The sequence below is a fragment of the Microcaecilia unicolor genome, chromosome 2 (assembly GCF_901765095.1).
Source record: "Microcaecilia unicolor chromosome 2, aMicUni1.1, whole genome shotgun sequence".
Classification (NCBI taxonomy): domain Eukaryota; kingdom Metazoa; phylum Chordata; class Amphibia; order Gymnophiona; family Siphonopidae; genus Microcaecilia; species Microcaecilia unicolor.
In genome coordinates, this window is record NC_044032.1 from 256,117,612 (window position 1) to 256,130,530 (window position 12,919).

The 12,919-nt window shown below is 45.7% G+C and overlaps 1 protein-coding gene across 5 annotated transcripts in view; it reads right to left on the bottom strand.

Moving 5' to 3' along the window:
* The window catches only part of LOC115463458 (vacuolar fusion protein MON1 homolog B-like), a 35,521-nt gene that overhangs the window by 15,837 nt on the left and 6,765 nt on the right, over positions 1-12,919 (bottom strand). For all 5 annotated transcript variants that reach the window (XM_030193972.1, XM_030193968.1, XM_030193970.1 and 2 more), the window contains exon 4: positions 11,050-11,848. In XM_030193972.1, coding sequence (XP_030049832.1) covers positions 11,050-11,848 — 799 coding nt within the window. The remainder of the gene's footprint in view (positions 1-11,049; positions 11,849-12,919) is intronic.

Below are 12,919 nucleotides of genomic sequence, written 5' to 3' on the forward strand. Positions count from 1 at the left end.
TGTTCCCACATATAGTCTGTTAGAATCTATCAGTATTTTATGCACCAAATGAGTGTCTGGTGTGTGTTTAGTTTTGTAACCATCGGTTACCTCCCATTGCAATATCCGGGAGTTGCAGTATGAGGCTATTTAATTCAACAGCTGAAAGTGGAGTGTATTCCATATGAGGAACACCACCTGACATTTTATTTAACAAGGGAAAGAGTTTTACTTTCTCAAAGGGTTTAATCAATGAAGATGTGAGGAGATCGATTGATGCGGTTGGGGGAAATTGATTCTCGTACTTTTTCCAAACCTGGAGACCTTGGATTAGGTAGAGGGTTGTTTTCTGATCCCAATGGGGGTCAGGGTGGTCATAAATAAGATCTCTCACTAGTGAGAGTTTGTCAGACCGCAAGGATCCTTCACGTGGGAAGAGGGCGGACTGGGGCTGAAGCGCCTCAGACCATCCTGCAAGAGTATCAATCCATGGCTGGACATAATACCATGAATTTTCATGTAATGCTACATATTGGGCGGGTGTGCTAGGTGGACCAGATAAGCCAGGTTCTGTATCAATGTTCAGACCTGTAGGGTGACGGGGACCGCCAATGACTGCAAGGCAGCGACTAGATCCCTCGTCAGTAAGATAACTTTGAGGGTGGCGTTGTCTGGTATGATGTGAAATAACATCATGTTGTTGGGGTATTTTGGATTTTAATGCAGCAGATGCAATAGTATCCGGGAGTACTGAAATGGACTTACGTAAGGAACGAAGTCCTTCTGAAACGAATGCGAGGTCATCTCCCATACTGGCCAATGTGGTGCCATGTTGTGGCATACAACATGCCCCTGAAGGAATGTGAGTGTCAGGGGGACGGGTCTTGGGTAGTTCAAGGTGCGATGAATCTCCTTCCACCGAGGAGGAGAAATTTAGCACAGGGGGAGGTTCATTTCGAATATCCTCCAGGTCAGATTTAGCTGGGAGTTGTTGTTGTAAAACTGCCCATGCTTCGTCTAATGGGGAGGGTCTAGCCTTTGGTCGCGCACCCAATTGATCCCATCTAGGAGGAGTAGAACACTCAGGTTCTAGAGTGGGCATGGAAGGGTTCACTGGAACAGGGGGCGCTTTAATGAAACCCCGATCATAGAGTTCCTGACAAATAGCCCGTGTCTGTGTAGCAGGACTACATGGAATGAAGCCCATCTGTCGTAACTGAGACAGGATAGGGTAATGTAGGGATGCGGGAGGTAAGGAACCAGTTTGGACAGAGGAGTCCAAATGTGGCGGTGGAGGTGATGTCCGAGTTGAATGTCCCATGTATGGGTAGGTAGCCGTTTGAGTAGTCATGTGTGAGGTCAATCCTGATCCTGGCACAGGACAGGTGGAGGTCTGGGCAACCGCATCAATCTGACTGGTAGCCGGGTGGTGAATGGTGACCGGAACCAAAGGGTCCTGGACACAAGGGTAATGTTCAATAATGGGGGGGGGCCTGTCAATCTCATTACCTCCAATAGTACGATAGACATGACGTGTCTGTGGAGTAAGGGTCTGGGTCTGGGTAGATACTTGCATCGTTGGAGCAGTCGTGACCGTGGGCGACTGAGCAACAGTCTGAGCCACTGGTATTGCTGAAGGGGTTAAGGGCGTCTGAGTTTGTGCTGACCCCTGAGATATTGGGATTGAGTTTTGTTGTGATGAGGGAAGAGATAGATCAACAACACCGGCAATGTGCACGGTAGTGGGTGGGTCAAATATCATAGGAGCGGGAGATACCGCAGGCAGCGGAGGTGTCATTGTCTGAGATCCTTGAGAATTCTGCAGCAGAGGACTTGTGACCGGTTTATCACAATATCCTGGGGGTATCGGGGTATATCCCACTGCACATGGTAGAAGCTTTGTCGTACCTGCAGCGGTAGCAGCATCATAAGGTGGTGGGGCAGTAGGTATTACTGCCTCCTGGTAGGGGGCTTGGTCGCAATCGGACTTACCTAAACTCCTATCGTTCTGGTTTTGTGCAATAAGTATGAATTTGTTAATGGCAGCTAAATGTTTATCCCTAGATTTTCCTGTTTTGTGGGACTCATTGTAGCAGACCAAAGCTTGGAGTTTGCCCTGATCAAATGAGCCCTTAGATGGCCATTCCAGTCCTTGATCCTTAGCGGACCAACCGGTATGCCAGGTTTGACATAAGCGGGTAAGTTCTTTTCTATCAGCGGGAAAGAAATTAAGGACTCTGTCCAGGGGACTAGGGGATGAGGAGGAGGACATAGTGGGATCTGAAATAGGGGGAAGACAATCCACATAGGAACTCATAGAAGAGCGTATTCAATATAACGCAATATGTATAAGTGAGATGGTTCAAGTCAAATTTCTTAGATGTATAACAAGGGCAGCTAAAGTATACAAACAATAACGTGCAAGGAAAAATTATCTAAACAAAAACATGCATCATGCATATACAAAACACCACCCATAAGGTGGGAACATGCATTCAAGGCAGGGATAGAAGAGTATTTGTGCACTGGAAAAGGGCAGGAACAGTGTGCTTTTGACAATTAGTGGATTGTGGGATGTTAATACAATTTAAAGAATTACAGGAGGAGTATTACAATATATCAATGGGAGATTTTTTTCCCCACATTTGCAGCTATAATATTTGATGGCTCAAAGAGGATCCAGAAAACACAGGGACTAGAAAATGTATGGGTTGCCCTGGGAAAATTAAAAAGTCCTCTCTCCTGCTTTAGGGGTTTTTGACTTTAAGAAATGTAATTTTATGGTAAAATGGGAAAAGGATTTGGGGACGGAATGTTACCACAGGAGAGTGGAAAAAAATATTTGTTGAAGTTAAAAAAGCATCCTCATGTATCAGTCCAGGAAACTGCTTATAAAATATTAACTCAATGGTATTACATGTCAGAGCAATCAAAAAGAATGTTTCCAAGGGTCTCAGGTCTGTGCTGGAGGTGTGGGGAGGAGGTAGGATCCTTTTTACATATGTAGTGGTCATGTGCAAAGTTGAAAGATTTTTTGGCAGGAGTAACTAGGACACTAACTGGTTGGATAGAAATGTGTTTTGATTCCACTCCCAAATTTTGTTTGCTTGGATTAGGGATCAGAAAAGGATTGCGATGGCAACGTCGCTTACAGCGCTCTATACTGCCAGCTATAAAATGTGAAATAGCAACAAGATTAATAGTGACTGGGGACCATCACTCAGAATGGAAACAGATGAAACTTTTATTAGAAATGGGGAAAACAACAACAACAACAAAAAAAAACCAAACAACAACTTATGGACAAGCAAAAAAGGTCTCTGCTAAACAAGGGATGACTGGACCAAAATCCAAGAACTGATGGGTTTGGGGGGGGGGGATTTTTTTTTGTTTTTTAAACTAGTAGAGATGTGCAATGAAGGAACCACGGTGAGCGCCACAATAGTTGCACTCGTGTAGATTACGTGGAAGGAGGGTTAGGGGCGGGGGGGGGGGGGTTGTTTTCTTGTCAGAGCATTTTTGTGTTGAATGTGAATTTGGAAATGTAACACTGAATTGTTGCTCGAGTTACCAAATAATAAACATTTAAAGGGGGGGGGGGAGAAGAAGATACAGAGAGAGGGAGGTCTCCCACATTCTCATCTGTACAACCTCCAAGCTTCTTTGAATTGGTGTCACAACTTCCTTGGGGTGGGGGGGGGGGGGGGGGGGGAGGGTAAAAGAATTGAAGGATATTCAATGCCTCTGCCCTGGGCTCCTCCTAGGTTTCTAACTGAAGTGGGACAGCCTGAACCATTTCCCAAACAAAACCAAAAAGCATGAGCTTCTCTGGTGGTGATTTGCATCTCTCATGTGGTAGCGAGGAAAACCTGTGGATCTCTCCTCCAATAAGCTCCCTGGCTCCTCTTCAGAATCCAGGAAGTGCGCTGACTCAGATTCGCATAAGAAATTAGTCAAAGTTGCCTAACACCACTGACTGCTGGATTCTGTAGCACTGAGACGCCGAAGATTCCCAGTGCATCAACAGGGCTTTCCACAACAAAGCAATGGAAATGAAAAAAAATCAGTGTAGTGGATTGCAACTCCAATTCCCCTCCAAGCCTCAGTGTAAGGACGCTGAGCCTAAGTCTTGACTATCAGCTGATTCCAGCTGTCCTCGAAGCTGCAGCATTGTTTTGAGCAAAGTCAAGCTCCATCCACTCCTTTAATTTCTGTATGAGCTTCTCCTTGAAGGCTGCCATTTGCAAAGGAATAGGTATCACAGCAGGAGTAGGTACATCCTCCTGAATCACTTGGACAGTATTAGAACCAGGGTCTCAGGTCTTTGAAACCTGTTGCACTTTCTCAGATGGCATGGAGGACGAATAGTCCTTGGTGTCCTCAAAGCACTCTTGACACAACGACCTTAGCGCTTCAGTGCTCTCTGTGCCATGATTTAATAGTGAGCAATGCCGAGAAGTATCAGCCTTCACACAATGTCTTACATCTGGCTCCCTTGCACACAGATCACAAATGCTTCCTCTTTGTCAGATGAGAATTGGACAATAAGCGTTCCCAGTGGGCTCTAACAATCTTCAATGTTGAGGGTGATCGAGAGCCTCTCGATCTTGATACATCCCCAGCCTGAGACAACCCCTGGATCCATTGAACACAATGTTTCCAATGACAATGGATCAGTCTTGTTGCGAAAAAAAAACTTTTCACGCTGCATTTCTATGCCACAAATCCCTTTCTTTTGACATCTATGAACAAAAGATACAATAAGAGGGATTCTGAGTAGTCTCCAGACATTGCAGGCAGCAGGAATAGGTATCTAATGGATATGGTCCTGTTGCACCACAAATCTCTTGAAACCACTGAAGTCTTCTTCTAGGACATATCCAGAAAAATAGCTGCAGCAAAATCAAAATTGGACTGACAAAAATTGCCTGACCGAAAGCTCGAAGCCTATACACGGACCCACACCGAGCTGACACACATTAAAAAAAACAAACAAAAAAACCACAAACCTTGAACTTTAACAAAAACCTCTAAAGGGGGCCCATTTAATAAAGCTTTGTATGCGCTAACAAAATTAGCATGAACTAAATACCAAACAAGCCCGTTTTAAACCTATGGGCTTAGCATGTGCTAAAAGGGCCCCTAAGGAACTACCAAGAAATCTCAGAAAGTAAACCACACAACAGCAACGGGACTTACAGATTGGAAAAAAAAGGTGAAAATTGGAAAATCTGGCACCGAGGTGACCATGACACAGGAAAATGGTTATATTAGCTCCTTGGGAAAATTTAGATAAGGAAGTCCTGCACAACACCAGTAAGCAAAGACAGGTGCGCACACATGGAAAACCTACTCAGAAGGTTTCTAGAAAAGTTACTGGGGTTGTGCTTCCTGCACCAGGCTACGCTGGTTATATCACCCATCAATGAGTTTACGGGCTTAACTATGCACAGAGTTAAAAATAAATTATATCTATATATAGATAGATATTGTCTCATTTATGTTTGGTTTGAAGATAGTTCTTCACTCTGGAATTCACTGCAAGAGAATGTGGTAAAAGCTGTTGATCCATATTTCAGTAACCTGTTATTGTTTTGCTGATTGCACTTTTTCTGTTTCACTGTTCTGGGCTGATAAAGAATCCTGGTAGTTTGTGGGTTGGGTCTGTGAGTGCTTTCTGGGAACTGTGGGACCACTGGGAGTGTGGCCTCCAGTAACCTAGAAATCAATGGGGATAATTCGAGAGCAGTTGTGACCCAGTCAGTGGGGTGGAGGGTGCTAGTGTACAGCACAAGTGGCAGGTGCAGGCAGACGAGCTTTGCTGGGGATAGACTTTCTAAGTGCCCATGGGGTAGCCCCAGACAAGTGGCTAGGCGTTTCGTGACATAGTGCATCCGCATGGCACTCTACACCTTAGGCCTGCTTCTTGCAGCAAGACAGCCTCTGGTGAAGGACATGCTTCTTCAGAATCTGAGGGCTCTTCTGGCTCAGATCGTGCAGAGGCATGAGCTGTTACACATGCTTCAGTTCGCTGCGCAGACTCTTCGGAGGCAATGTGACTAAGCTGGCTCTCCCCACCATCCTGTTTTGCAGCTGCTTCAAGAACCTTAACTTGGACCTCAATAGCAACTGCTTCTCTCTCTTGCCACAGCACTTCTAATTCCACCTTTTTGCATGCAGTAGCGGTCTCAGCTGCCATCTCAGCTTCCTTTTTTGCAGCAGCCAGATTTTCTCCTTCTTCTAGCTTAAGTTTCTTTACCTTGATGGACCTTCGGTCTATCCCAGTATGGCAACGCTTATTTTCTTACTATGTAACTTCGTTTTCCCTAGTCTTTATAACATTTTGAAAAAGGAAAATCAATTAGCATTTACCTTTTCCAATCAACTCAGGATTTTATAGACCTTCAACTCCGTCAAAATGGCTACCATAAGCCTGCCATTAGAAGACACAGCAACCATTTTGAGATTGGCACCAGTAGTTGCTCCAGCGTCAAAATGGCTGTCGCAACCTTGAGCAGCAGTCTTGCAAGACTGTCGCTGGAGTTCATGGCAGCCATTTTGATGACAGGGAAGGAATGGGCAAGAGCAACTGGGGATCACTCATGCCCCGACTAGCCACTAGACCACCATGGAATCTTAAGGCAGGCCGGGGGTGGGAGGAGCAGGGGAAGTGCTGAAACTCAGTGGAAAATTTTGGCTGCAAATTCAGTTTTGGACGAAACCTTAAAAAATGGTTTTGGTTGCCCTGTGCAAATCCCCCAGACACTGATTTTGGGCAAGTCGCTTAACCCTGCATTGCCTTTAGGTATAAGCCTCAACTGTAGGCCCTCTGGAGACAGGGAAATGCCTAATATACCTGAATCTAACTCACCTCTAGCTACATCTGAAAAGCGTGTAAGCTAAATCCAAATCCTAACCCTGTCGTTGCAATTTCACTCATTGGAAACTACTCCTCTCTCAATTATTCCCACCTATAACCCATGTTAATTCAGATCTTCTCACTCATGGTTTCTCCGTTTTAACTCAAAGTTCCTTCTTGTCTTTATGTTTTGTCTTGCTAGAAAATAAGCTCCAAGGGGTAAGGACTGCTATTATGCATGCTCGTAAAGCTCTGTGTACACTTCACAGCTCTATATAAATCATGGTTATAATAAATCTTTAATATAATTTAAAGACAAGAGAGTAAAAAATGGCGCCAAGAGTGGATGCTTTGCGAGTTAGCTCCAGCTAGTCTCGCTAAGATTTTCTTGTTTCTTGCTACATAATAACTTACAATAACTGTTTCTTATACTAATACCATGATTTATCATTATCAAAATCCTGCTGCAACACTAAATGCCCATTTACTGATATATGTCCATTACTCACGATGTATTGTAAGTCACATTGAGCCTGCAAAGAGGTGGGAAAATGTGGGATACAAATGCAATAAATAAATAACGCCCCATTCGAAAAGAAAAGGGGTCGTGCGGGTAGTACCCCCACCTACCAGGACGTCCACGCCAGCGAGAACGGGACTGGAGCGCTTCTTTGCCGCTCTCTCTCAGGTGGTAAGCGGGGTGGATTCCTTAGCAGGAGGACTCGGTGAAGCGACTCCCCCGCTGGAAGGTGAAACATCTCTCTCCCCCCCGCCACTCTCTATGATCCCTCCAAGCCCTGCAATGTTAGCGAGTCGAGAGGTGAACCCAACGGACACCGGAAGAGTGGAAATTGGCTGACCCTATGGGGCGACTGGCTCAGCTGTAATATCTACGCTTGCAGGGAGAGACTCGGAGGTCAGCCTAGGGAAGATATGGCTGAAACTACTAGATATGGATAAAACCTTACAACAATCCTCGGGAGAGGTAAAAGCTTTAAATTCTAAAATGCAAGAACTGAAAGATTCAGTAGAAACGATTAAACAACATTTTTCTGCAAAAATTGAGACTTTACAAAATTAGATGGCACAAACAAGTGAATTCAAAGATGCAGTGGTGAAAGACAATATTGATATCAGAAGGAAGTTCAAACAAAGAGAATTATAATAGGAGATTGAATCTTCGTCTGCTTAATTTTCCTAGATTATATGGGGTTCCCCCTTAGAAATGTTCACTAGATTTCTTAAAGAGAATTTAAATTATCTGCAAGAGGTAATTCCCCCTTTAAATAAAATATATTTTATACCAAATACAATTGAAAAAGCAGATGAAGAGAGTAATATTGAAGCAGGAAATGCACTTGATGTGAATAACCTTACTATGATTCTAGAACAATGTCACCGAAAGAGCGACGCCGATTGTATCTTTTGTCTTTCAACAAGACTTGAATTCTATCATGAGACTTTACTTTAAATCAGTGAACCATAAATTTGGTGGTGAGAAAATATGGCTTTATCCGGATAGGACTAAAGTAACTCAACGGAAGAAAAAACTGTTTCTTTCTACGAAATTAAAAACAATAGAATTGGGAGGATCTTTCCTCCTAGCATATCCATGTAAATGTATTGTGAGGCTTAATCAAGTTAAGCATGTATTTTATATTCCTGAACAGCTTAAGTCTTTCCTAGACTCAACGATAGAGACATTGAGAAGTAGAATGAGAAACACGGCAACATATTTACTTTCAATGTATGTATAAAATGTTCGAACTATAATCTTCACTAAATTTTATTCCCCCCCCACCCCCCCCCCCCCCCCCCCCCCCGCCTTTATTATAGGGGTCTAAGGAAGCCAGTATATGTTATGGTCGCTGATTTTGTTATAAATTGTTCCTATTGGCTGTATTTTACTTAGCAAATATATTTTGTTTAAGTTTTGAAAAATTTCAATAAAAATGATTAAAAAAAAAAAAAAGACAAGTGTTAGGAGGAGGGGGACTGGCACAGTAACCACAGCCCATAAGTCTCTAAGAGGGGCCTATGAAGAATAATGTGAAGGACTGTTTAAGTACAGAAGTATTTTAAGACTGATTGTAGAGCAGTGTGTGCCAAACAAGATCTTACCATATGCTGTATTAGCAGCTCTGAGTAAAACACATACTGACACCAATTGTTTCGCAAGAGAAAAATCGGCACATGCCTCAATCAGGATGGATGAAACTAGTAATGCCACGGCAGTGCTACCATTCACTGATAATGGAAGGATTTTCTCACACCACTACCCCTTCAACCAACTTGGTTTTTTCTTCGACTTCCCGTGAACTGATTTTAACTTTGGGATGATCACAGACAGAGGTCACAACTATTACTCTAACATGAGAATTTTTCTGATGTCAGGAACAGGGCCCTGAAATGAATAATCATCATCAAACTAGGTTCTCAACCCAGTCCTCAAGACACACCAAATCAGTCTGGTTTTCAGGAAACCCACTATAAATATGCATGAGATAAATGTACATGCACTCTCTCATTCATATTCATCGTGGACATCTTGAATACCAGACTGGCTTAGTGAGTCCAAAGGACTGGGCTAAGACCCTGAATTAGAGGCTAACTTTCTGCTATTTTAAAAATCCAGCTGCTTAATGGACTCATTTACTGTCATAGTCACCCTCTGTACCTGCCCCACACCTTTAAATTCTGTCATAGTACTGGCTACTGCCATCATCTGCCAGTAGTAATTCAAGGCCATCAAACATATAAATGGCAAGTGACCGACTCACCTGCAAATGCGCAGTAGAGACTTCCCTCTCTGCCCCGCCCCAAGACATGATGACGGAACAAAGAGGGAAACTGCGCTGAGGAGTGCACCACAAGGAAGGGGAGGGAACCGCAGAGGTCGCTACCGCTCCCCTCCCCCGGGGTCGCCGCCAGCCCCCCTCCACCCGGGCCAGGGCCTCTCTTCTCCATTGAACTTACAGCGCCGAAACCGCAGCAGGCAGATCAGCTCCCGTCGGCCTTCCTTCCCTGCCTGTGTCCCGTCCTCGCCGACGTTACGTCACACGAGGGCGGGACACAGGCAGGGAAGGAAGGCCGATGGGAGGCGATCTGCCTGCTGCGGTTTCGGAGGTGAGGCACTGTACGTTTAATGGAGAGGAGAGGGCCCTGCCCGGGGAGGGGGGAGCGGCGACCTTGGGGGGAGGGGAGGGAGAGGAGGTCAGGAGAAATGCTGGACATGGGAGGTCTCAGAAAGAGGGGGGCCTTGGAGCTGGGAGGGATGGACGGAGGGGAGCCTTGGAGCTGGGAGGGAGGGGGGCATTGGAGCTGGCTGGGAGGGAAGGAGGGGGGCCTTGGAGCTGGGAGGGAGGGACAGAGGGCCTTGGAGCTGGCAGGGAAGGAGGGAGGATGCTGGACATGGGAGGTCAGAAGGAGGGGGGCCTTGGAGCTAGGAGGGATGGACAGGGGGGCCTTGGTGCTGGCTGGGAGGGAGGGACAGAGGAAGGCCCTTGGAGCTGGGAGGGAATGGAGCCCTGGAACTGGCAGGGAAGGGAGGGAGGGCAGGGGGCCTTGCAGCTGGGAGGGGGGAGTTAGACATCAAAATAGAACATACCAATACTCGCCCGTTTTAACGGGCTTAACGGCTAAATTTTTGTATATTTTTTCAGAGTCTTCCTCCCTCCAAACCTCAAATCACGATCTTTGCTCACATCTATTGATTCTTACTATGTGCACTTTTTGTTTTCCTTCCATTCTAAAAAATATTTTAAAACGTGTACTTTAGAGAGACATTTTAAACGTATCCATGAACAGGGCTGATTCTCAGCTAATGAAAAACAGAATCATGGGCAGGGACAGAGAAGAGAATCAGCAATGCAGCAGATCCCAGATTCTGAGAACATTTAAAAACTAGGGGCCCTGTTTACTAAGCTGCACTGTAGGCGTGCTTTTTAATATGCGCTAATGCTAGACACACCCATATATTCCTATGGGTGTCTCTAGCATTAGCCCGTAGAAAAATGTTAGAACGCCTACAGCGCAGCTTTAGTAAACGGGGCCCCAGGTCTTTCTACTACCTAAAAACTGCAGCTCCAAAATGCATTATGTTGTTGTGCTCCCCTTTTAGGGAAAATATACCTTATCCAAGTCTTTACGGAAAGAAAATTAAACTACTGCTAACCAGCCTCCCTTTAAAGTCAATCTGCCCCACGCCTCACCTTGTGAACTGAGCGAGCTGTCTGTAGTTATCTGGAATGTCCATTGGTTTGTACATAAAGTGCCACAGGTCAGGAACTCCCACCATGGCAACACTGTAGGAGTGTCTCTGCAGGCCATCTGTTAGCGCCTGCAGTGAGCCTTGAGTCCTCATGCTCTCTTCTGCCCTCTTCTTGCAACCGGACACAGCGTAGAAGGATTCCTTGTCCGTGGATAGCAGGATGAGGCAGACAGTACACTCAGGGTCCAGATAAGAGATGTAGGCATAAAAATAACCATCAGGGTTGAAGCGAGGCAGGCAGATAGGTGTCCAGATCTCACCAGCCTGGAAGGCAGAAGAAGCACCTATGAGGTTGAGCAGGAGGTGGAGGTCAGCAGGGTCAAGCCTGCAGTCCTCGATGACTGCCTTCTCTTGCACAATAGTGACCAGCTGGGAGCGGGCCACCAGGATGGAGAAGACCAGGTTGGTAGTAATGGCTTTCTGCAGGATGGTGCTCAGGGAGTCCCGTAGGGAGGCTGGCAAGGATAGACACTGCACAGCTCCCAGCAAGAAACCTGGATCCCTCTCCAGTAAGTCTAGTAAACTGTCCAGGATCTTCTCAGAGCCCGCCAGGAGTCGGCGAAGGTCATAATTCTTTTTGCGCTCAAAGATGCGGGAAATGCTGGCTTGTGTCAGCATGCTGATGATCTGGTAGTAAACATACATAAGTTCCCGGCGCAGCTGCTGCTCGGACTGTAGAGTGCGGGAGACCGAGACCAGCACAAGCGGACCCTGCTGGATGAACACCACCTTGCGGTCCTCTGGAGGTCGAGAAAGGAAAAAAGACATCAGCAGAGCAAAGATCCAGTTTAAAAGGAGAACACAGCTGAACATAAACTTCCACTTTACCACAAATTAAAATCCCTTGTGAAATTGTCAACAAGCAGTATTTCCTAGCCTTGTTTTTATTCTGTAGCACACCTTTGAGTTTGTTCAATTGTCATGGCAAACCAAACCATATTTTGTGAGATCCTCAATCACATTCCCTCCCTCCAGCAGAAAGTCAGCAGCATTTTATTTTTACCTATGTAGCCAGCAGGCTAGACTACAGGACCCCATGCTTTGATATCAGACAAACTAGGAAAGGCGACAAGAAGTAGAAAAGCACTGCTCTCCTCCTGCCAGTGAGAAGGAAGGAGGGACAATACAAGAAGATTAACCTGAAACATGCTCCCTGTAATACCAGCAATGAATGAGCAGTTTGTTTGTTTTTTTTGGGGGGGGGGAGGGAGGATTGTGCAACCAACAATCAAACTGTACTTAAAACCACATCTGTTAAAATGTTATTGGTCATCACATAATACTTTCTAAGTTCAATACAAACCAGTCCCAAGTCTTTTGAACATCTTCCGACAAGAGAATTACTGTACATATTTGCCTCTATGTTACATCCCTACTTTCTCTCTTAAATTCAATGCTCATGTGATGACTTACATACAGGTTGCTCCATTTACCCAGGGTAGCAGCACTCTGGGGACACTCCTAGCCTTCACCAAGTCTCTCTCTCTCTCTTCCCCCCCCCCCCCCCCCCCCCCCCACACTCCACACTGGTTCCAGCATTTCCCCTTCCCCTCAACCCCCCCTGCCCCAGAGTGTCTTCCTTCACGTCCCCATGCCATGACTGTCAGCCATACCTGTCCTTCTACAGGCCTGTGCTCGTGCACTGCCAGATCCGCTCTGCCAGCCAGACAGGAAGTGCATCAGTCAAGCTCCAGTGATGCACTTCCTGTTGAGCAGAGGGTGTGACCCAGCAACGCACCTCAGCACAGGCATGTGGAGGAAGGTTCCAGGCAGACGCTAAAACTGCTTTACAGCATCAGAAAGAGGTATGG